Source organism: Homalodisca vitripennis, unplaced genomic scaffold (genome assembly GCF_021130785.1).
Source record: "Homalodisca vitripennis isolate AUS2020 unplaced genomic scaffold, UT_GWSS_2.1 ScUCBcl_2796;HRSCAF=7895, whole genome shotgun sequence".
In the NCBI taxonomy this organism is placed as follows: domain Eukaryota; kingdom Metazoa; phylum Arthropoda; class Insecta; order Hemiptera; family Cicadellidae; genus Homalodisca; species Homalodisca vitripennis.
Window position 1 is genome coordinate 25,225 of NW_025778920.1, and position 21,184 is coordinate 46,408.

Consider the following 21,184-nt stretch of genomic DNA (forward strand, 5'->3'; position numbering starts at 1 on the left):
TATTATGTCATAAAACATAAAAAGTTAATTAAAATTGTATTTTCTGATGAGAAAAATGATTTCTTTAATCTAAACTATATTTGTTTGTAAAATTCATAATTAATTGTAGTTTTAGTCATAAAAATAAAATAAAAACGTTATTCATAAATATCAGTAATTTAGACTCACATACCGTACAAATGTTGTTACAATTTAAAATATTTAAATGGATCATATATAGCATGGTTTTAATAAATTTAAACTAAATACTTCAAAACTGTTGAATTAGAATTTTTGAGAGATTCAGTTTGCTTCATTTTGATATGCACCTGATGGACTAAAAAGTTTTAAAATATTATAAAATTCGTTGAAGCAATTTTTTTAAATTTTCATTGTTGACAAAAAAAAATGGTTGTTATTGGTATAAAACCATAAAATCAAACTTGATTTGGTTTTATCAGACTATATATGGCAGATTTGAGAAAATTCAGTACATACACACTTGTTTTCAAAAAGCATTTATTTGGTATTAGAAACCCAACATTAAAAGAAAAACTAGTAAACAATTTTTTACAGAAAAAATACTTTCTTCACTGTTGAGATTGTATAGATAGAAAGGACAAAATATTTGTTTATCAAATGCAACTGAAAATAAGGTTGAAATGAATAAAGAATGCTAGAGAACAATAGATACAAAGATCATTAAAAGTAAAATTGACAAATAACATACCAATTCTAAATCCTCTCTGTCAACAGGCAGCTCATAGCGAGTGATGACATTGAATGCCTCCTGCAACATTCAACAGGTTAAAACTGAAACTGTAACTGAAAATGTAAATTAATTAACCTTGTAACACAGTCTCTGATTCCATGAAATTAGAAATATTCAAGCAATTTTGTAAGATTGTGAATATCCATTATCCTTCTGCCCAGCTGTCTTTTAGAATACTCTTTCGCACTACAATCTTTAAAAATAGTATTTTATTCAATTCATCAAGCTGATGGACGATTCATTAAGTTTTGTTTGCTTTATGTAAGTTTTTGTGAGGCATATTATTTTTAAATTTTATATTAATGTTATTATTTTGAATATTGAGCATGTTAAACTAAGTTTGCAATTAATGAAGTATAATTCAACTGAAATTATATTTTTATTAAGTCAATAGTTAATTAAAATTACGTTTTTACTATGCTTAACTAAAATTCAAGTTTTAAATTGTTATCAATTATTTTAAGATTCATATAGAAAAATAGTTTTTTTGTCTTTTCATATTCTAGTATGAAACATATTAGAAAACAGCACTTTCAGACACTTTGTAATTTGACTTTACATGTTTTACGTGTAACAATTATTACTTTTTGTTTGTGTTTTCCATGTATTAATTAAGTATGGTCTTCAAGGTCGTGCACAATAGGCAATGTTACAAATCGAGTGTGACTAAAGCGGCTTATAGACGGGGAAAGTAGAGACAGCAAGTTACTGGCGGCCAGTTACTGCCTCTTCAACTTACCGCTTACTTCCCCTGTCTAAAGGGGTCCTTTCCACTCCAGCGGTAAGTAATTACTTGCTGCCAGTAAAAACAAACCTGTTTGTTTTTTACTGGCCACTCCACGGCAAGTAGCGGGTCACGTGGGCGATCACGTGACCACTGGCGGCCAGTACTTTCCTGTCAAAACAAGCACTTCCCCATACTTACCGCCAGTAGAGCAGTGGCAAGTAAAGGAACGGATCGCATTGTGATATGTTGTTGTGGTGTAGTACGTTGTGAAAATGTCAGGAAATTGCGTTGCAGAGAAGAAGAAAAGTGCAATTAAGTGGAATAGTGATGAAATTTCAAAGTTTTTGGAGGTTTTTCAGAGCTACGAGCTGCTATGGAACTGTCGTCATCGTGAATACGTTGACAAACAAAAGCGTGAATCTGCTATGCATAGGTTAATGACCGACATTCAGAAACAAGGAATACAAGTACCGGATATTTGTTTTTTACGGAACAAAATTAAAGTGATAAAAACAACGTACAGACAAGAACGTGTCAAAGTTGAGGAATCTAAATCAAGTGGCAAAGGTACGGATGACCTGTATGTACCAAGACTTACCTGGTACACTCTTGCTGACTCTTTTTTGAGAGTTGTGGCTTTAACACGCCCTTCAAAATCAAACCTGGCGAAGCAGGTAAGTTCAATTATTTTTTATTATATGAACCTATTATTTACAAGCATAGTCGTAGCGTATCAGAAGGGGGCCCATTAGGGAAATTTGAATACCCTCAATGGAAACAAAAATTATATACATTATTTTTTAACTGTATAACAGTTAATATTTGTTTTTAGATTTCATGCTAAGAAGATTTAAGTTTATAATTATTAATAATATTGTAATGTTGAGTCCCCTCCAACGTTGCGTTTTTTGTTATCAAGGAAAACTACAAAAATGTACAAGGTAATGAAAGGATGATAGGATGTTTGACATTTGCCATCGTTATATATTACAATAAAAAATAACACTACGTTTCGAGGATTGAAATCTATCCTCTTCTTCAGGTGATTAGAACTAAATTACATTAAGCTACGACATTTGGCAACGGGTTGCCACTAGAAATAAGAGTATAAAATACTCGTGCTTGCTCTCGTGTCCGTGGTTTGTGCGCGTAACGTGCGTGTAGTGTACACAAGCAGTCTTCTGGTATGTATGACTTATTTTATACTTTTAAACTTCTATTGGAAATCCGTTGCCAAATGTTGTAACTTAATTTAATTTAGTTATACCTGAAGAAGAGGATAGATGTCAATCCTCAAAACGTACTTCTATTTTTATTGTAACAAATAACGATGGCAAATGTCCGAAATCCTATCATCCTTTCAAAGCTTCCATCGTCAATAACAACTTCAAACAAAGTACAAGGTAATAATATATTTTATTAATTTACTACAAATGCACAACGGTACATATTTTAATGAAACACTAAGAAATCAATATGTTTACAAGAAACTCATGATTGTCTTCTTTTTTCAACTATTCAAATCCAATCGATTGTTTTTGCCAGGGGACGGAACCAGGACCTATGAAGTAGGTAGCAAACTTGTCTCTTTTATCAGACGCACTTTTAGAGGAAGGGTTTGTTGAGCGGTCAACGGTCAAGGACGGCAAAGAAGTGGGGGTTGACCGCCATCTTCCAGGGTGAATGACCCCCGTTTCTGTATCCTCAAAATCGACGCTTCCTTTTTCCAAATAAGTTGTGGACGATGTAGTGCGGAACCAATTGTGAAGTATGCATGTGCACTGAACAATCAAGTCTACTGTTGGAAGGTTGAGATCGATGGATTTCTCAAATATTCTGAACCGTGATGCCAAAATACCGAACGCGTTTTCAACAACCCTACGAGCCCGTGATAAGCGGTAATTGAATAAACGCTCTTCTAGTGTCAAGTTCCTTTTAGAGTAGGGTTTCATCACATTTATGCTCAGTGGAAAGGCATCATCTGCTACTATTACATAGTCATTCGGCCAATTAAGCTGATTTGAATCCATAGCTCTCTTTAGTGAAGATAGTCGGTAGACGCTGCTATCGTTTGCTCTGCCGTTTGATCCAACATCGATGTACAAAAAACGGTAATCTGCATCTACTAATGCCAGCAAAATTATGCTGTAACCTCCTTTGTAGTTGAAGAACTCAGAGCTAGATCCAGGTGGTCTTTTTATCGCGACATGCTTCCCATCGAGGGCTCCACAGCATGATGGAAAATTCCATTTTACATTGAAGCTTCTTTGTATGTTTTCCCATTCACGTGTAGTGCTTGGTACCTAAAAACAACATTTGTATTAGATAGTGTACATAAATAACATTGACACTAATAGTGATAGCCTTTTATGTTGCAGGCTGATTGTGATAACACTACGGACCAGGACTTCATAGAGGAAACATTAGTGGAGGTGGAAGAGACTGATAACACTCAAATCGAGAGCCAGCTGGATGAAAATACAGATCAGTCTGTTGAAAAAACAACTTTTGTTCCTCCACATAATATTAAAAAACGACGAGTCAGTAAGTTGGCCAAAGTCGAGCAATCAATTGCAAAACTACAAAAGATAGCAGAAAACCGACCAAAAAGTACAGCTTCTGCAAGTAAAAAGCAAGATGAGTATGATGCGTTTGCTCAACACATGGCTACCCAGTTGAGGACCCTCCCGCTCAGAAGCTTTATTATCCTGCAAGAACAATTTCAAAGCCTAATAACTAAAGAAAGGCTCAAGACCATGAACCCACCCCCATCTCCAATCATGTCGACAGGCAGCAGCTACGATGACAATGATGACAGCGAACTGCAACCTTACTCTCAGAGTATTTTTCAAGATCATGGCACGTTTTATACAGAATTAAACTAAAACTGTTCTACATTCTTTCATTCTATTCACATTTTTTGTACGTTACAAATCAAACTTTGAATACATATAATTGAAATATATATTTCATACAACTGTGTGCCCGTGTATCCATATAATAAGCTTCTTTTAAGTTCACCTAACAAACTAGTGTATGATACATTTTTAAATAAAACTTTTACATTGCAAAGTGAGTTCTACTTTTAATAAACCTTAAAGTTTGTAGGTATAAGTTACGTAGCGAAGTAGGCCTACGTAGGCTTAAGTTGTGTCAAATTTGTATATTTTGAATTGAAATTTGTATGTTTTTACTAAACATTAGGTAATTTAAAGAATGCGTTGGATCTGCTTACCTCCATAAAGCTCTTCAAGCAGGTCACAATGGCTTTCATAACATCTGGTAAAAAAATCGAAATTGTAGGTGCTGGTATGCGAAATAGCAATGATAGCGACTGCAAACTGTCACCTGTAGCCAGAAAACGCAGAGTTGTTTCAAGCTTTTGTCTGGGGGTCAATGCTTTACGCATTGGAGTACTTTGCTTACGAATTATGGGTTCTACCATATGTAGCAGCTCCTCAAACTTTTCGACACTCATACGTAAATGTCTTTTAAAATCCAGAGGATCTTCCATTGCGAGTTCTCGAAAAAGAGTTGCAGATGCACCAAATTCATGTCTCCTGTCGACCCACTTCTTCACCCAAACTCTTTTCCTATTCAAAACAGATTGCAATTCTTCACTTAAAAGTACAACACAATCTTGAATTGCTTCATTAAAAGCTTCGCAATATTCTTCATCACAATCCGACATGATTTCACAATAGACTGGCCTACTGGCCGACAGTACAACTGATATACTTGCTGCCAATAACTTTCCCTGTGTAAATGGAAATTGGTGGAAAGTGACGTATTGTCAAGTACTGGCCGCCAGTAACTTGCTGTTTCTACTTTCCCCGTCTATAAGCCGCTTAATGATGCAGGGTTAAGTAAAATTACAGTTTTAATTAATGTTGATTAATCAAATTTATTAACATTTTATTTTTGAGTGTTTAATTTATATAGACGATTTGTGATTTATAAGATTTTTGTAACAATGGCAAAGGTCTACCAAACTGTTATCCTTTTAGACAATAGACAATAGACAAACTTCTTTATTAGCATATTCATCAAGAACAGTAATAGAGTCAGAAATTAAATAAACTTGTTTTGGAAAAATAATTTTTGAGTCCGATGATGCATCACATTTGAGAGCGATTGGTGAGTTCCAGTTGAGGCCTCCAGTCTTGGTTCAAGAATTCGTCAACTGTGTAGAAAGGCTGTCTAACAAGCAAGTCATGGAGTGCTTTTTTAAAAGCGTTACCCTGAAGCTCTCTTAATGGTTGTGGTAGATGGTTCCATAGCTTTCGCCCAATGTAGGTTGGTTTCTCCTCGAAAAGTGCTGTGCGGTGTATGGGTAGAGTATAGCTTGTTGCATTGTTTAGTTTGATATGGATATAAAACATATTAGAAACACTGACACTGAAGCAGAAATTACTGTAAAGATACACAATGTTGCTTAACGATGAAAAATAATTGTAATTGTAATAAATTATATCTGAAGAAAGTATGACTGGTGTGTTGTTATATCTTTTTGTTTAAAGGAAGGGTAGATTTTTGTGAAACACCAGATGTGTTGATCAAGTTCCAAACATTACATATAATATGTATAGTAAATCTAATAAAGTGTACTCTAATAAAGGGGACATATAAGTATTTTCTATTTACTGACCATAAGATAAATAAGGAAACTAATGTCTTACACAGGATGTGGTGGAAAAGGTTCATTTTCATTGCATGAACTGCAATATAATATATCCGATTGAAAAGGAACATTTTAATTGTCACTCTTGCACTATGAGTAACTTTCCTTGCATTAAATATTACTGTATTAATGGTCTGTTACTTTGGTTGGCAAACATATTAAGATATTGCTGTCTGTATCTTTTGTATTAGAGCTTAAGAGCTACATGGAAATTAGAGTAGCTAATATAAAATGATCTAACAGCTAAGTGAGGTGAAAAATTACTGTCTTAGCCGCCGATGAGCATGACCTGCTTCATACTTCTCTCCACTGTTCATTACTCACTAGTCACTTCCTAGCCTATAAGTACTAGAAATGTCCCCAAATTGCAAGTATTGTCTAGACATAACCGATGATGCTTAGCACAGGTTTTCGAATGCGATATACGGAAGAACCACAAGTCAGTGCGAGGTGATCTTTGGAAAGGCTATCAATCTGGCAAGCCTATACAAGGAACCACCAGAGAGTGCAGTTGGTGGCGACCAATAGAATGGACTGGCCTGCACGACGTTGCCACACAACTGCCGCTACCGCCCGGCACGGCTGGCGCATTGTGACTGATAAACCGCTGCGCTGTCACAACTAACACTGATACTGAACATTTAAAACTTATCAGTATAATTGAAAAACAATATTTAAAATGCGTTGACAGTTTGCTATATTATATTTAAATTACTTGTATAGTTTATTAATGTTATTACAAACTAACTATCGATTAAAACAAACAAATCGTCCCGTCAGTTAGTCAGAGTAAAGTACTTGCTTATTTCCATACCATACAACAATCTTTTCAGTGATTTTAAATGATTACTAAACACACACAAAATTAATATACATGTTGCTTATATTGGACACTGCATGACGTGTTGCTTGATTAAAAATAATTAAAAAAATATAACAATATAATCAATTTTAAAATTATCGAACAATTATATTTTTAAATTATGAAATAATCAAATTTTCCACTAAATAACTTTTAGGGCCTACTATTTTAAAATGAAATACGTTAAAAAGCATGATTGACTTAATAATATTCTTACCTTTGCACTTGTATATTATTTATTCGCTCTCAGGCGGCAATATCATAGCCAAAACCTCGGAATCTTCTTCATTTTCACTTTCTGCCTCACTGCTACTTGTATCAGAACTGTCTGCTAAGTTTATAATTATTTGCTCTACAACACTTGTGCGGATACATTCCTTTTCAAAATCAGCTTGCTGCAAGGCTTCTGCGTGCTGAACACTTGATTGCCAGTCTTCTTTAGTCACTTTGTCCAGAGCATCATGAACAAGATTCTCAACTTAGGTTATTTTAAATGTCTTATTATTACGTGCTACCTCTCCCTTCACTTGAGCCCATACCATTTCAATGGGATTGTACTGGCAGTGATAAGGAGGGAGCCTGACAACTGTATGTCCCATTTCATTGGCTAATACGTAGAGTTCATAAGTTTTTTGTTGGGTTTTATATGGGAGAACCCTCATTATAAGTTCTGGTTTCGTTTCTTTCATACAGTGTTGTATGTTTTTTTGAGACAGCCAATTTTGAATCTCTTCCTTTTTCCATGAATTTGGAATTTTCTCGGCGAGTACTGAGTGGTATGGAGCATTGTCCATAACAATGATCGAGCCTTCTTCCAAAATGCATAGCAATTTTTTAAACCGTTTTCTAAACGATTCAGCGTTCATTTCATCGTAATAGTCCGAACTGGATGATGTCTTAGACCGAAAAACCCACTTACATTCTTGCAAAAACCCATCTTTTGCCGAACCGACATGACAAATTATTAATCTTCTACCTTTGCTGGGAGGAACCTTTAGTCCACTAGACTCAGTCGTATCCTGCCATATGTATTTTCGAGTATGGTTTTCATTAACCCATGTTTCATCAAGGTAATATATGGGCCTACAATCACCAGATTCTCTAAGCTCTTGCATAGTTCTCAAAAATTTTAAACGAGCCGCTACAATATCATTTTGTTCCAATAAAAACTTTCTACCATCATTGGTTTTCTTATACCTGAAACCAACATGCCTTAATAATCTATTTGTTGAAGTTACCGATCTGTTGTAATCAAGTTTTTGTTTGAGATCCTGCGTGATTCTTTTTGATGTGGGAAATTCCCCTCTGTCGTATTACAAAAGGACAGTTTGTCTCAAAACATCTTTTTCAAAGTCATCAAAGCCTGTTATTTTGGATTTTCGACTTCTTTGTTTTCCTGGCGTTGAAAACTTAATTTCTGATGATGAAGGTCCATCTTCTTCGGACAGCTTAGCTTCTTTACTTATTTTGTTAACTTAATTTTTCTTTCACTTAAACCGCAGGCCTCAGCACACAGTTTACCACTTTGCTTAAAGTTTAGAGTTTCTCGGAAATTTGTCAACGACAGTTTTTTTAAGAAGTTGTAAACGTTGTAAATAATACGTCGTTCTCCACTACGTAGGGTTTTTCCACTACCGCTCTTACTTCCGGATGGCTGTGCACTTGAACAAACATCATCACACTCCATTTTGTCCAAATAAGGAATCACAATAACAAGTATATTACAATTTAATGACACTACACAGAAAATAATCGGTACACTTATAATAGCTACCAATAAACAACACTTAAAAACACGAAAACGTTCATCAACAGTAAAATTCAGCACAAAATAATATACGCGTACTGGAATTGAAGAGAATGCAGTATTTTCAACTGCCACTGATTAAGCGACAATAGGCACTGACTGACGGTCAGAGACCGGAAGGAGGAAGGGGCTGTTTCTTGGAAACAGTATGACTCATCCGTCTGGTATTACCACCACTGCTGGCTGGTGCGGCTTTTGTTTACAGGTATTTCACCCATTTCCTCCACATTTTCACTCGTCTGACATCATCTATTATGTACCGTGTTCAAATTTCATTGGATGTTATAGAAAACCGTTACTTTAGAATTTTATAAGAAAGTGCATTCATATTATAAAAATACTTGTGCTGTATGATTTTTCAACTATGGCCAATTTAAATATTTAAATCACCCACGTGTGAAAACAGTTTTACATAACAGAGATTCAAGACTATTAATAGCCAGGTAGGAAAAATGCTTTCAAATGGTTATAAATTTATGAGAACCGAAGTGCGTAACAAAATCGTTGCAGCAACAATTTCCACCGTTATGTACTGAATAAGTATATTTATTGAAAAGAACATATATTTCAGATGTATTTGATAACTTTTTTACCAAATTGAAAATCCATTTAACATAACATGATTATACTATGCAAACATGTAATGCCTTATTATATATCAGTGATAATGGCATTATCTAACTGTTAAATACAGGAAATTAACGTTTTTGCGGTATTTTTATGTTTTCTTTTTAATTTATATTTCGGCTAAAGATTTTAATCCTACGATCTTCGTATATGAGTAATATAATACAATAATTTATTTCAATCCATTTAACTCAACATGGAAATAAGCTACAGAGATGTACTTTTTTTTTAAAATGACCGTAAAATTATATTTTGTAATACGTAGTTAATTAATTCAAGACAGCTCTAACATTTCTTTCAAGCGTAACGGTTAAGTATTTTAAGAACGCTGGACTCGCGCGGCTTTTGGTTACAGCGGGGAACAAGTTTCGCAACGTCGCTCAGTTCTCGTTGGCCGCTCCAAGGTCACCAGCAAAATAGGCTCCTCCCTCAACTGCACTCTCTTGTGGTTTTTTGTATAGTGTTGCCCATGCTACAGCAAAAATAAAACTGGGAGGATGTTGCAGCCTACATGTGAATGCAAGAAAAAAATTGTCAAAAGAGGCCAGTAAGGAAGAAGAGATATCATAAGATGCAACACAGACTGGGTTGAAGTAATGCTAACACGGTTCTGAACCAGTCTTCCCTGCATCTACGTGTGGGGAACGAAAACAGAGGTTGTTTTTTGTTGGTATGGGGATTTTCCGAGTCCGACATACCAGGCAGAACATCTAGTCCTGATGATGCTTAAAAAGTATTTTATCCTCTGAAAAAAATAATAAGTACTAGTAATATGTTACTATAACAGGAATTAACATTATATCAGTAACCAGCAGATTTCCAACTCAGCTAAAGTTTTAATGTTACAGGATCAAAACTGACCTCTATAGGCTCAATCCTGAGTTCCATGTCAACCTCCTGCTCCCGAATCTTCTTGAGTGTATCCATAACCAGCCGCACATCGTCCAAGTCCCGGATTTGGCGGTCTAGCTTTCGCTCCATTTCACTCATTACTGCGTACACATAGTCCATCTCTCGATGATACTTCTTTTTGAGCAACTGACCAATTCGGTATGTGCATGCCTTCACCTCCGTCAGAAGCCCGAACTTCAGCTTCTCTACACAGAAACAACTTAAGCGTGGCAACACATCTTTCTTTTAATAAAATTTTGTAGTTAAATTATATAAAAGACTACTGGACACAATGACATTTTAAATCTTACACTGTCCAGCCTCTATATAAAAATAAATATTCCTTGCGGTTGGAAGATTTAAAGATCAATGAAACAACAAATAACTGAGTCTAACTAGTGCAGCAACAGAGAAACTCCTTTTACATGTCTGTCCATCCGTTAAGTTGAGGAAAACAGTGAAATTTATTATGAAATTAAGGTGAAACCAGGAACACCAAACCTGCTGAGATAAAGTAATTTGTGACACCAGAGCTGTTTAGAATAATATACCATGAGATACAGAGATGACGTAGCCTGTGATACCGAGATGTTGAGGTTAAAGGTAACCAACCACTGATTCCAAGATGGTGAGGTTATGGCAACTTATGTCATGACAAATACTGAGACATTGAAAAACCTGTAACATCACAGTTACTGTGCAACCTGTAACACCATAGGTGGTGAGATGTAAGTAATCTGTGATGTCAGAGCTATGGGGTTAAGTTGACCTATGACAGGAGATATTGGTCAGGATAACCTATGACATCCACAATTGTTAAAATTAACATGTTATAGAACAGGTATTGAGAAAACACCTCTGATACCTGTTAATAGTGACCAGAAACATTGTACACATAAATATGTGTTGTAACCAAAATTCTACATGTATTGGGCGGGAAGAGGAGAACCAGTTTTCAGTTGCTGTGAATGTAGGAAGATAGTTACCGACGGATATGGTGAGACAGTTGCCAAAAACTTGCATATCCGGCTCCACAGCCAGCTCAGCCTCCAGCTCGCCATGTCTACGCAGGGATGCCTCAGACTCGGTCAGGTTCACACTGTGGATATCCTTCTTGACGTTCTCATTCTCCCACAGGAACTTATAGGGCAACCACCGATCATGGAAAGCTGCCAGATCCTGCAATTTCCTTTCTTGGTTAACAGGATTTTCAAGGCAAATGACATATTACAATTATTTTTTGAAAGAATCACATTTTTTAATTATTATTATATTAATGAAGTAGTTCATATAATAATAAATAAGTGTCATTAAGTAGTCTTAATATTAGAAGTCAAATGTATCATAGTTACAATGGTTGTTGTGTATCTGTACAATCTCCCATCATTCCATACATCTCTTATTTTCATTAGTTCCATGTTTCTTTCCACTTATGTTACTATTGATTTAAATATGTAAAATGATTGTAACTGCTTAGGAAATGGACATGATTATCAACACAACCATATAGAGATGAGCTCACAAAGGTGCAAGTGGTACACATGGTAGAAATTTTAAATTTGGACATCTTCACATAAAAACACTGAAACAATCATTGTGATGCAGGACTAGCAGATGGAATTTCCCATATAGTTTCCACTTACATATCACGATGTGTACATTTTGTGTTAAAGCAATACACTTAACTGATATTATTGTATTATTGGCATTTTATTTTTTTTTACATACAACTTTTTGTTGACACATATGAATTTTGTATCGCTAACATGTTTTTTTGACTCATTAATTATTTTACATCCTAAAATTTATGTCAAGATTTTACACCTGAAGAAAAGGGTAAATATTAGCTCTCAAAACGTACTAGTATTTCAGTTTTTGTAACATATATTGATAAACAAATGTCCGAAAGCCAGCATTGCCAACCTCACTGCCTAACATTTTTAAACACCTGACTTCTGAGTGTTATAATAATTAATTAATTATTTTTATAAATGAGAGATTGTTCCACTTTTTAACTTTAATCTGGCATACGAACGGTCACAGGCCTGTCAAACAGAATAATAGAGAGAATCAGTATAATACGATGTGTATACTAGTAAGAACATGTGTCTCGATTACATATAAACAGAATTTGAAATTGTCAAACACGTTTATTGATTGACAAAAATTAACTATTGTTGTAGAATGATAAGTATAAAATTTTACTCTGTATTGATACTATAAGTCTTATGGAAATATCATCTATTTATATTCACTACTCATATAAACTCAGTGTATTTCGGTACCTCAAGTCATAAATTCAGTAAGGATTTTTGGGGCTAAAAGAATGTTATTAGCCCCACACAATATTAGCTAATTTAGAATATTGCATACACTGAATTATCAGCCTTTCAATTTGTTAAATATTTTTATTTTATTTTTTAATTTTGTACATATACAGTTTACATCTTAATAATATTATAAATGCGAAAGTGTCTTTGTTAGTTTGCTTTGCTTTCATGCATACCATTGCTACACGTTCAACCGATTGTGCTGACATTTTTAATGGAGTCCCTGGGATGAATATAGGCCTATTCTTATTTCGAAAATGCCTCCAGGCTGCGTCCTACTAGTCTCTAAAGCACTTAAAAATCCAATCTTGGTCTCTAAAGTTGTGAAATATTAATTGAAAGAGCCTGTTTAATGTTACCTATCAAATGTTCTGAGTAAGCATTGTACTATGACAGCAAGGTCATATATTTAATTAATTTAATTATTTTAAATTTATAGATTGAAAGAATAACAAAAGTAAGAACAATTCTTATTTCAACATCATGGCAACAAGCAGTGGCGGATTTCCCATTAGGCACGATAGGCAACTGCCTAGGGGCCGCAGGTCTAAAGGGGCCGCAAACCCCAAAAATAAAAAAAGATTTTCCTCCAGTACATAAAATTGTTTTATTCATATAAAACGAGTTTTTCAATGTACAGTAGACAAGACTCCCGATTTACCGCGAGCGGGTTAACCGCGATGCTATCCGCAACGAAAATAAAAAAAACCCGTAAATTTACGCTACACAAGAATTGTAGTAATTTAAATGCGCGATCGCCTTCGTTCATCTTTCCGCGCCCCGTCTATAGGGCCATCCTTCCCTGCGCTCAGTACAGTTCGAGGACTTTAGCTGTGCGCGTAACCTTGAGTGTGTGGTGATAGGCGAGAGGGGTGGCGGGGTAGCATTATGCGCTGCGTCCCGAAAACATTTCCTGTGACTCATGGATAAACCCTCCTTTCAGGAATCGTATTGACCCAAATAACTAATCACACTCACTACAATCAGTCTGTTTTGTGACAATGCTGATTGTGGTGGAATTAAATAACAAGAGAATACCAAATAATAGCAATACTAGGACTTATCCTTTTTTTCAGTTGTTATGGTGTTGTTTAACATGCTTTTGAAAATAATGTATTTGTCAATACTAATCTGCAAATCGAAGTCGTGAGTTTAAAGTCTTTAAAGAGATTGTTGCGCCTTCATCTCAGCGGCTAGCACGTAAACGCAACCCGCCACACAGATAGAGTTTATTTGTTGAAAGGGTAGTATTTGGGCCCTACGAGCACAGCTAAATTCCTTCAACTGTATAGTTGCCGCGCCCGCGCCAGACGACCAATCGCAGAGTGGGGGAAGCGCGACACGAAACGACAGTAAGATGCTCCTGCTAGCTCCCGCTTGACAGCTAGTGTAGTGATGCGCTAATCGAATAAATTTGTTAATCGAATAGTTGTTATTCGAATAATTTTGTTAATCGAATAATTTATTCGTTTGAATCTGAAGTGAATAATATGAATACGTTCCAATCCCACGGTACTGCGCCGTATCGCGCGGTTAGGGCGGAAATAAGACATCTCCTTCCTTGCCCTCTCGCCACAATTCCTAGAATAGGGCTCTCTATATAATATTTCGTTACTAAAATGTTACTTGAGTATCAGACATCAGTTCAGTTCTTGTCACTTGTCTGACCACATACGTGACTAATTTAACATGTTTGTTGTTGAGATTAAGTTATAGTATTATTTTGTGTTTTGTTTTTTCTGTATTTGCTGTGAATAGTGTTAACTGTTAGACTCCTCAAAATGAGCAGGAAAAAGTTTGAAGCGTGGGAATATTTTGATCAAAAGGAACAAAATAGTGTTATTTGCAGGCTGTGTAAAAAATCTTTGCAGTATCAAAATAATACTAGCAACATGAGGTCCCATTTAAAATTTAAACACCCACACACTTTAAATTTTAACGAATCAAATATTAGTTGTGAAAGTGGTGAAATGTCCTCCGAACCATCTTCCTCCTGCAGCCAACACAATCTACATCCTTTTCAGCCTCTGTAGCATCTTTGGAGTCATCTGAGCCCTTAAAGAAACGCCCTCGGCAGCTTAAACTGACACAGGTAACCCAAAAAAACGTCATTATCTCAGTCGGAGAAAAAGTCTATTGATCGAACACTCGTTAAAATGATTGGTGTAGACCTGCAACCTTTGTCAATAGTGGAGAATAGAGGTTTTAAAGAGTACTCTAACAAACTTCAACCATTGTACACACTTCCTTCAAGAAAGACATTAACAAACACAATCATTCCAAGTATTTGCAATGACATTTCCTCAACAATTAGATCAATGCTTAGTGAAACTGAGAGTGTTGGTATAACAACGGACATTTGGTCCTCGGATTTAAATGAGTCGTATTTTACAGTGACATGTCATTTCATTTTTAATGACGAACAAAAAAATGTCGTTCTTGAAACAAGGGAAATTCCTGGCAGCCACACTGCCGTAAACTTATCAAGTGCATTAAGCAAAGTATTTTCATCATGGAATATTTCTGATAAAATAACAGCAATTGTTACAGATAATGGGTCCAACATAAAATGTGCTGTCAATGAGCACTTAAAAAAGACACACGTACCTTGTGTTGCACACACCTTGAATCTCTGTGTTACTGACACAATTGAAGACAATCCACCATTCAAAGAAATTGTAAAGAAGGCTAAAAACATAGTTACTTATTTTAAAAGTAGCAATTTGGCCGCAGACAAGTTAAAGGAGACGCAAACTGAAATGAAACTTCCACTTTTAAAAGTAAAACAAGATGTGTCTACAAGATGGAATTCCACTCTAATAATGTTAAATAGATTGTTAGAAATAAGAACACCCTTATGTGTTGCTTTGTCACATTTACCAAAGTCTCCGGAAACCCTCGATGCCTCAGAGTGGCAGGTTGTAAGTGATTGTGTCAAAGTCCTCCAGCCTATGGAGACAATTACTGAAGAACTATCGGGTGAAACTTACCCTACGATTTCTATGGTTATTCCTCTAATCAGAAGCGTACAGTATGTCATCAAATCTTTGTCGCCAGGAACGGATGTTGCCATTTATTTAAAAAACAAGCTTCAAGAAGTTATTCATAGGAGGTTCTCTGCATGGGAACAAAATAAAATAGCATCAAAAGCCACGTTTCTCGATCCGAGATTTATGAAAACTTCTTTTGGATTGAAAGAAAATGCTGATAGGGCAGAGAAAATAATCATGGAAGAGTTGGAATTTAATATTAAAAATAAATCAGACTCTGTTCCTTCGTCAGAGGAAATTATCGAAGAAGTTCAGGAGACAGAAGAAACTGTTTCAGAGCAGGCTACGCAAGCAAAAACAAAACTTGCAAGGAGACAAAATCTATGGAAATGGGTCGATTCGAGGATAGAAGAAAAGAAGAAAAATCAAGTATCATCTTCCATCGCAAGTACTGCTCTAATAGTGCGGCATTACTTAGAACTTCCTCAACCAAAACGTTGGGAAAATCCTCTACCCTTTTGCCGTAAATACAAAGATGTACTGCCTGAAATATACAATCTCCAAAAAAAATTTGTGTTTGCCCGCCACTTCTGTTCCGTCAGAAAGACTGTTCTCAATTGCGGGACAAGTAGTAAATGATCGGAGAAACCGATTAAAGCCAAAAAACATTAACAACATATTATTTTTACATTCAAACTTGGAGTGAACTTTCCATTTGTGTGTTTTCACATTAATTTAACTTATTTTGTGCTGGTTTTTGAACCTAAACTTTAGTTTTCTTTGTTGCTTTCCTAAGTAGTATTAACAGAAAAATTTATGTGTTTTTATTACTTTTAATCAATACTACTGTTCATATTCTTGTTTGTTAAAATATTTTAATATTCACTGAATTTATGCCTTTATTATTAATTTCCTTTAAAATGTAAGAATAAAATTGTGTGTAATAATCCTGAAGTTGTTCTAACATTTGTTTACCCCGTTAACATTATTACTTAACAGTAAAATAAGTAATAAATAAAACATATCTGGTCAAATAAACAATTCCAACATTTTACTAACGAATAAAATACATGAATATTAATTTACTAATAATTTCAATATTTCATGAATTGGCAATTATTATCTTAAGTGCAATGCTATATAAGGTTAATTTTTAAATAACAAATTTAATACGTAATTTTCTATATCTAAAACAACAAAATTAATACAATGTTTTAATTTAATGATAATATTTTTCTTACTGATCAATCATAAGTGTTATTTATTCGTTCAGCTCACATTTACAAACAGCTGAATGAATAAACAGGTCCCATACTTCCCCCAAAGAAAGAATAATAATTTGAGCGAATAAAACTAAACGCAAACGGCCGCAACCCGTAACAGTTTATTCAAAACATTTATTCACCCAAATTATTCGAATAATTTTAAAACAATCGATTAATTGTATGGCAAAAAACTATCAAATAACGAATAACTTTTTTATTCGAATAATCCATCACTAAGCTAGTGTAGTGATCGGCACTACCCCAGCAGGGTTGAACGTTATTGTTGACTGTTCTGTTCGAGTATAGTTGTTGATATATGTTTTAAACGTGCTGTTACATTCAATCTATAAAGTACGAGTATATTACTAGTATACTATCTATTTTTGTTTTAGTTTAGTAACAGTTCAGTCATTCGTATTTCAGTGAGTATGCCTAGTATGAGTGAAGTGAATTACTGAACAGTAATTCAAGTAACAAAGTACCTAACTGACGTCCATCAGTCCATCAAAGATGTCTCAAAATTTGCATTCAGCAAGTAGTGCTTTCAAGCGTAAGTTAAAAAAAGGCAAAAGATGATGCTGCCTCTAAATTATTAGATAAAACCCCTAAACTAAACACATTTTTCATAACCTCCAAAACAACTTAATTTGACAGCAAAGCGACTGGAGAAGGATCAGGGTCAAATGCATTACAAGACGTGTCTACACGTAGTTGTAGCTCAGAAACAAGCCCTGAAAGTAGTTTTTTAAGTAATGAACAAGACGCCCTTCACGATGACGATAAATACAAACACTCAGTTATACACAGCCTTCCGGATTCAAATCCACAAATACAGTCTACCAGTAGTCTTAATGTACCAGAGAAGAATGTTAACTTTGATTTAACTGATCCAAATTGTTGGGGGCCATTGACCAACGAAATGAAAGACATTATAATTAAAAGCTTACCAAAGCACCTATCAAAAATTACAGATTGTGACTTTTCAACATCTAAGCGTGTGTATTTAGATAAAACGTGTTATGCCAACAAGAGCATGCTGTTTACGCGCATGAAAAATGGACAATTACAAAAGAGGGAATGGCTGATGTATTCACACTCTGCAGGTTGTTTTTATTGTGTCCCTTGTACCCTATTTCACAATGAATCAATTAATTGTGACACTGCTTTTACAAATAGATTTAATGATTGGAAGAATGTAAGCCGCCTTTCACAACATGAAAAAAGTTCAGCTCATAGAAATAACACCCTTTCTTTTGTTAAGAGAGGAAATGTTCTTGGTAAAATTGATTCTGCATTACATCAACAGTACATGAAAGAAGTTGACTACTGGCGTAAAGTTTTATCACGCGTTATTCACGTAATAAAGTTCCTTGGGTCTCGGGGATTGGCCTTTCGATGTTCTAAGAATGAAGTGTTTGGTTCTTTAACAAGTGGGAACTTCATGGGAATACTAGAGGTTGTAGCTGAGTATGACGATTTTTTAAAAGCACATCTTCAAACGCATGGCAATCATGGAACAGGAAAAGTGAGTTACTTGTCAAAAATATGCAATGAATTGGCTGAAATAATGCATAAAAAAATTGTTTCAACCATCGTCGAGGAGTTAAAATTAAGTAAATACTATTCTATCAGTATTGATTCTACACCCGATATAACTCATCACGATCAGTTAACATTTATTGTTTGTTACATTTTAGATGATGGGTGTCCAATAGAAAGATTTTTAAGCTTTATCAGAATAGACGATCACACTGGTGCCGGAATGGAAGAAGTTGTTTTGAACATGTTGGCTTCCCTAAAAATACCTTTAGATGATATGAGAGGCCAGTCGTACGACAATGCCGCGAATATGTCTCGTCAGTACTCAGGACTTCAATCACGAATCAAAGGCCACAATCAACTTGCGGAATTCATTCCATGTTCCGCTCATTCATTGAATTTAGTAGGAACACATGCAGCTAGCTCTTGCCTTCAAGCAACCAAGTTATTTATGTTTATACAAGAACTGTATGTTTTCTTTAGTGCATCAACTTCAAGATGGGTGACCATTGAAAACCTGATAAAGGACAGCGATAGTAAACAAAAGCTTTTACCTAAGAGACTTAATACTACAAGGTGGTTAGCCAAGTGGAATGCTTCAAGAGCTTTAATTTTTAACTACTGGGAGTTTCATGCAGCACTTGAAAAAATAGCGAAGAACCCACAAGAAAAACCAGAATGTAGAGTTGCAGCTGAGGGTCTATGCAACTCATTTGGCAAAATTGAAATAGTAATACTACTGGCAGTTTGGAATGATATCCTTGAACGTTTCAACGCTACTAGTAAAACCATGTAAAGCACAAGTGCTGACTTGGGAATAGTTTGTAATCTGTTTAAATCACTTAGAGATTACGTACAGACCCTTAGAGAGAGATATGATTACTATGAACAGAAGGGTATGGAATTAATAAAAAGTGAGGTAGCTAACTACGAGGAAGACACGAAAAGGAGAAGGAAGAGAAATAGAATGTCAGATGAAGACGAATTAAATGGCACTGATAATGATACCAGTAGGTTTGATGGAAGACAAAACATGATTGTATATACATTTTATATTGTTATTGACAATATAACCCAGGAATTAGACAACAGGTCAAACATTTATTTTGATCAAAATGAGGTTTTTGGTGTTTTGTATAACATGGACAAACTAAATGATGAAGAAATTCATCAAAAAGCGTGTGGTTTGGTGGATAAATATTCCTTGGATCTCACATCTGAACTTGGGGAAGAACTGATCCATTTTAAAGCGTTTGTGGAAGAAGCTGAAGGTATAGAAGAAAACGCAAAAGAACATCATTTACCTGCTTACTATTTAAAATTTATCAGGGAGAAACAACTGACAACACTCTTCCCAAACATTGATACTGCACTAAAAATCTTATTATGCATGATGTCTTCAAATGCATCGGGAGAACGGTCATTCAGCATTCTCAAACGTGTGAAGGTACCTACGCAACTCAACCACTGACACCAGACTGTCCAGCCTAGTTGGGTTTTCTGCAAATGCTGAACTGTTAAATGAACTGAATTTTGATGATATTGTAGACGAGTTTGCTGCATTAAAAGCTAGAAAAGTTGATTTGTAAGGAAATATAAAACATAAAACTATTCATGTAATCAATGTATAATGTCACTAATATGATTTGAATATTATAAAGTGTACAAAGCCACTAACTTAGTTTTAATTGTAAGTCCCAACCTTTTTATTTTGTGTAGTTCTGTTTTTTTAGGTAGGGGGGGCCGCAAGTTAACATGTGCCGCTAAGGTCATAATCTGCCACTGGCAACATGGCCAGTTAATCTATTGTGGATTTTATTTAATCTACAATTGTGAATGTGTACATGAAAAGAATTGAGTTTGGTTTCCTTAGACATTGTGGGTGGCATATTAACAGTAACTGAAGGAAAAAAAACTGAGGGTCTAGATATTCGTATAATTCAACAAACTATTCGCTCTGTGACTTCGATTTGAGGAACAGAAATAGTAATTTTAAAAACTATCACATTCCATATTGGTTGTAGTTATTTTTGGATTATTAAGAAATGTGCTACAACATATTCAATCATTTGACTTTAAAAGTCTACCTTAGGGCTGATTTTTTTTTGCTAAACATTAATGATTAATCAAAGAAAAATAAAATTTTAGAAAAATGTAGTTCTTTCTTCAGCATTGATGGGTCTGTGGGTACTTTTTTTAAGTACTTTAAGTGATATTTTGTTTGCATATTGCTTCCTTCTTGTACTTCATTCTCAAAATTGAAATATATTTCTCCACTTTTCAATTTGTAAGAGTATTTTCTAATACAATTAGTATGATAATACATTAAAAATAATGCCAATATGTGCTATATTCTGATCATTAATTATTAAGAAAATCACCATTTGTAAAATTAGATAACTATAATATAGTAACGCCTGAACAATTTTAAACGCTTGTGCTTTTACACAACAGTTTAGAGCCCAGTTAAAGTAATGTACTAACCGGCTTGATCTCCTGTGTGCAAGATGACAGCAAGGAAAGCGTCTTGACCACCTCCTTATTCTCCATAACGTGGCTATAGAAGTTGCGGTGCTGGAATGGGAAGGCAGGCCGCTGTTCTGAGGCCATCCGGTAGAGTCGTCTGCGCCGCGTTCGAGAGTCCTCATTGGCACCTGACGACGGCTTGGGGTCCTGGTCGAGGCGAGATACAAGATCAGCCAGGGCTCGATTCT

The 21,184-nt window shown here is 35.1% G+C and overlaps 2 protein-coding genes across 2 annotated transcripts in view; one reads left to right on the top strand and one right to left on the bottom strand.

The window, feature by feature from the left end:
- The window catches only part of LOC124372259 (dynein axonemal heavy chain 5-like), a gene marked incomplete at its 3' end in the record, with an annotated part of 33,252 nt that extends 18,464 nt beyond the window's left edge, over nucleotides 1-14,788 (bottom strand). Inside the window, exons 1-7 of the mRNA XM_046830635.1 lie at nucleotides 14,660-14,788; nucleotides 11,333-11,525; nucleotides 10,317-10,552; nucleotides 4,714-5,235; nucleotides 3,021-3,781; nucleotides 2,077-2,140; nucleotides 710-769 (exon numbers count right to left, since the gene is read on the bottom strand). Coding sequence (XP_046686591.1) covers nucleotides 710-769; nucleotides 2,077-2,140; nucleotides 3,021-3,781; nucleotides 4,714-5,235; nucleotides 10,317-10,552; nucleotides 11,333-11,525; nucleotides 14,660-14,788 — 1,965 coding nt within the window. The remainder of the gene's footprint in view (nucleotides 1-709; nucleotides 770-2,076; nucleotides 2,141-3,020; nucleotides 3,782-4,713; nucleotides 5,236-10,316; nucleotides 10,553-11,332; nucleotides 11,526-14,659) is intronic.
- A 215-nt stretch (nucleotides 14,789-15,003) lies between these two features.
- On the top strand, nucleotides 15,004-16,823 carry LOC124372258 (E3 SUMO-protein ligase ZBED1-like). The gene is made up of 2 exons (XM_046830634.1): nucleotides 15,004-16,095; nucleotides 16,202-16,823. The coding sequence occupies exons 1-2, from the start codon at nucleotides 15,436-15,438 to the stop codon at nucleotides 16,370-16,372; spliced, it is 831 nt and encodes a 276-aa protein (XP_046686590.1). The 5' UTR covers nucleotides 15,004-15,435; the 3' UTR covers nucleotides 16,373-16,823.
- The last annotated feature ends 4,361 nt before the right edge of the window (nucleotides 16,824-21,184 follow it).

Excerpts from the sequence above, each read along its gene's own strand:
- LOC124372258 (XM_046830634.1), top strand. The coding sequence starts at position 15,436 with ATGAAACTTCCACTTTTAAAAGTAAAACAAGATGTGTCTACAAGATGG. Across the intron at positions 16,096-16,201 it reads AAGAAAAGAAGAAAAATCAA|ATGTACTGCCTGAAATATAC; the intron begins GTATCATCTTCC and ends GTAAATACAAAG.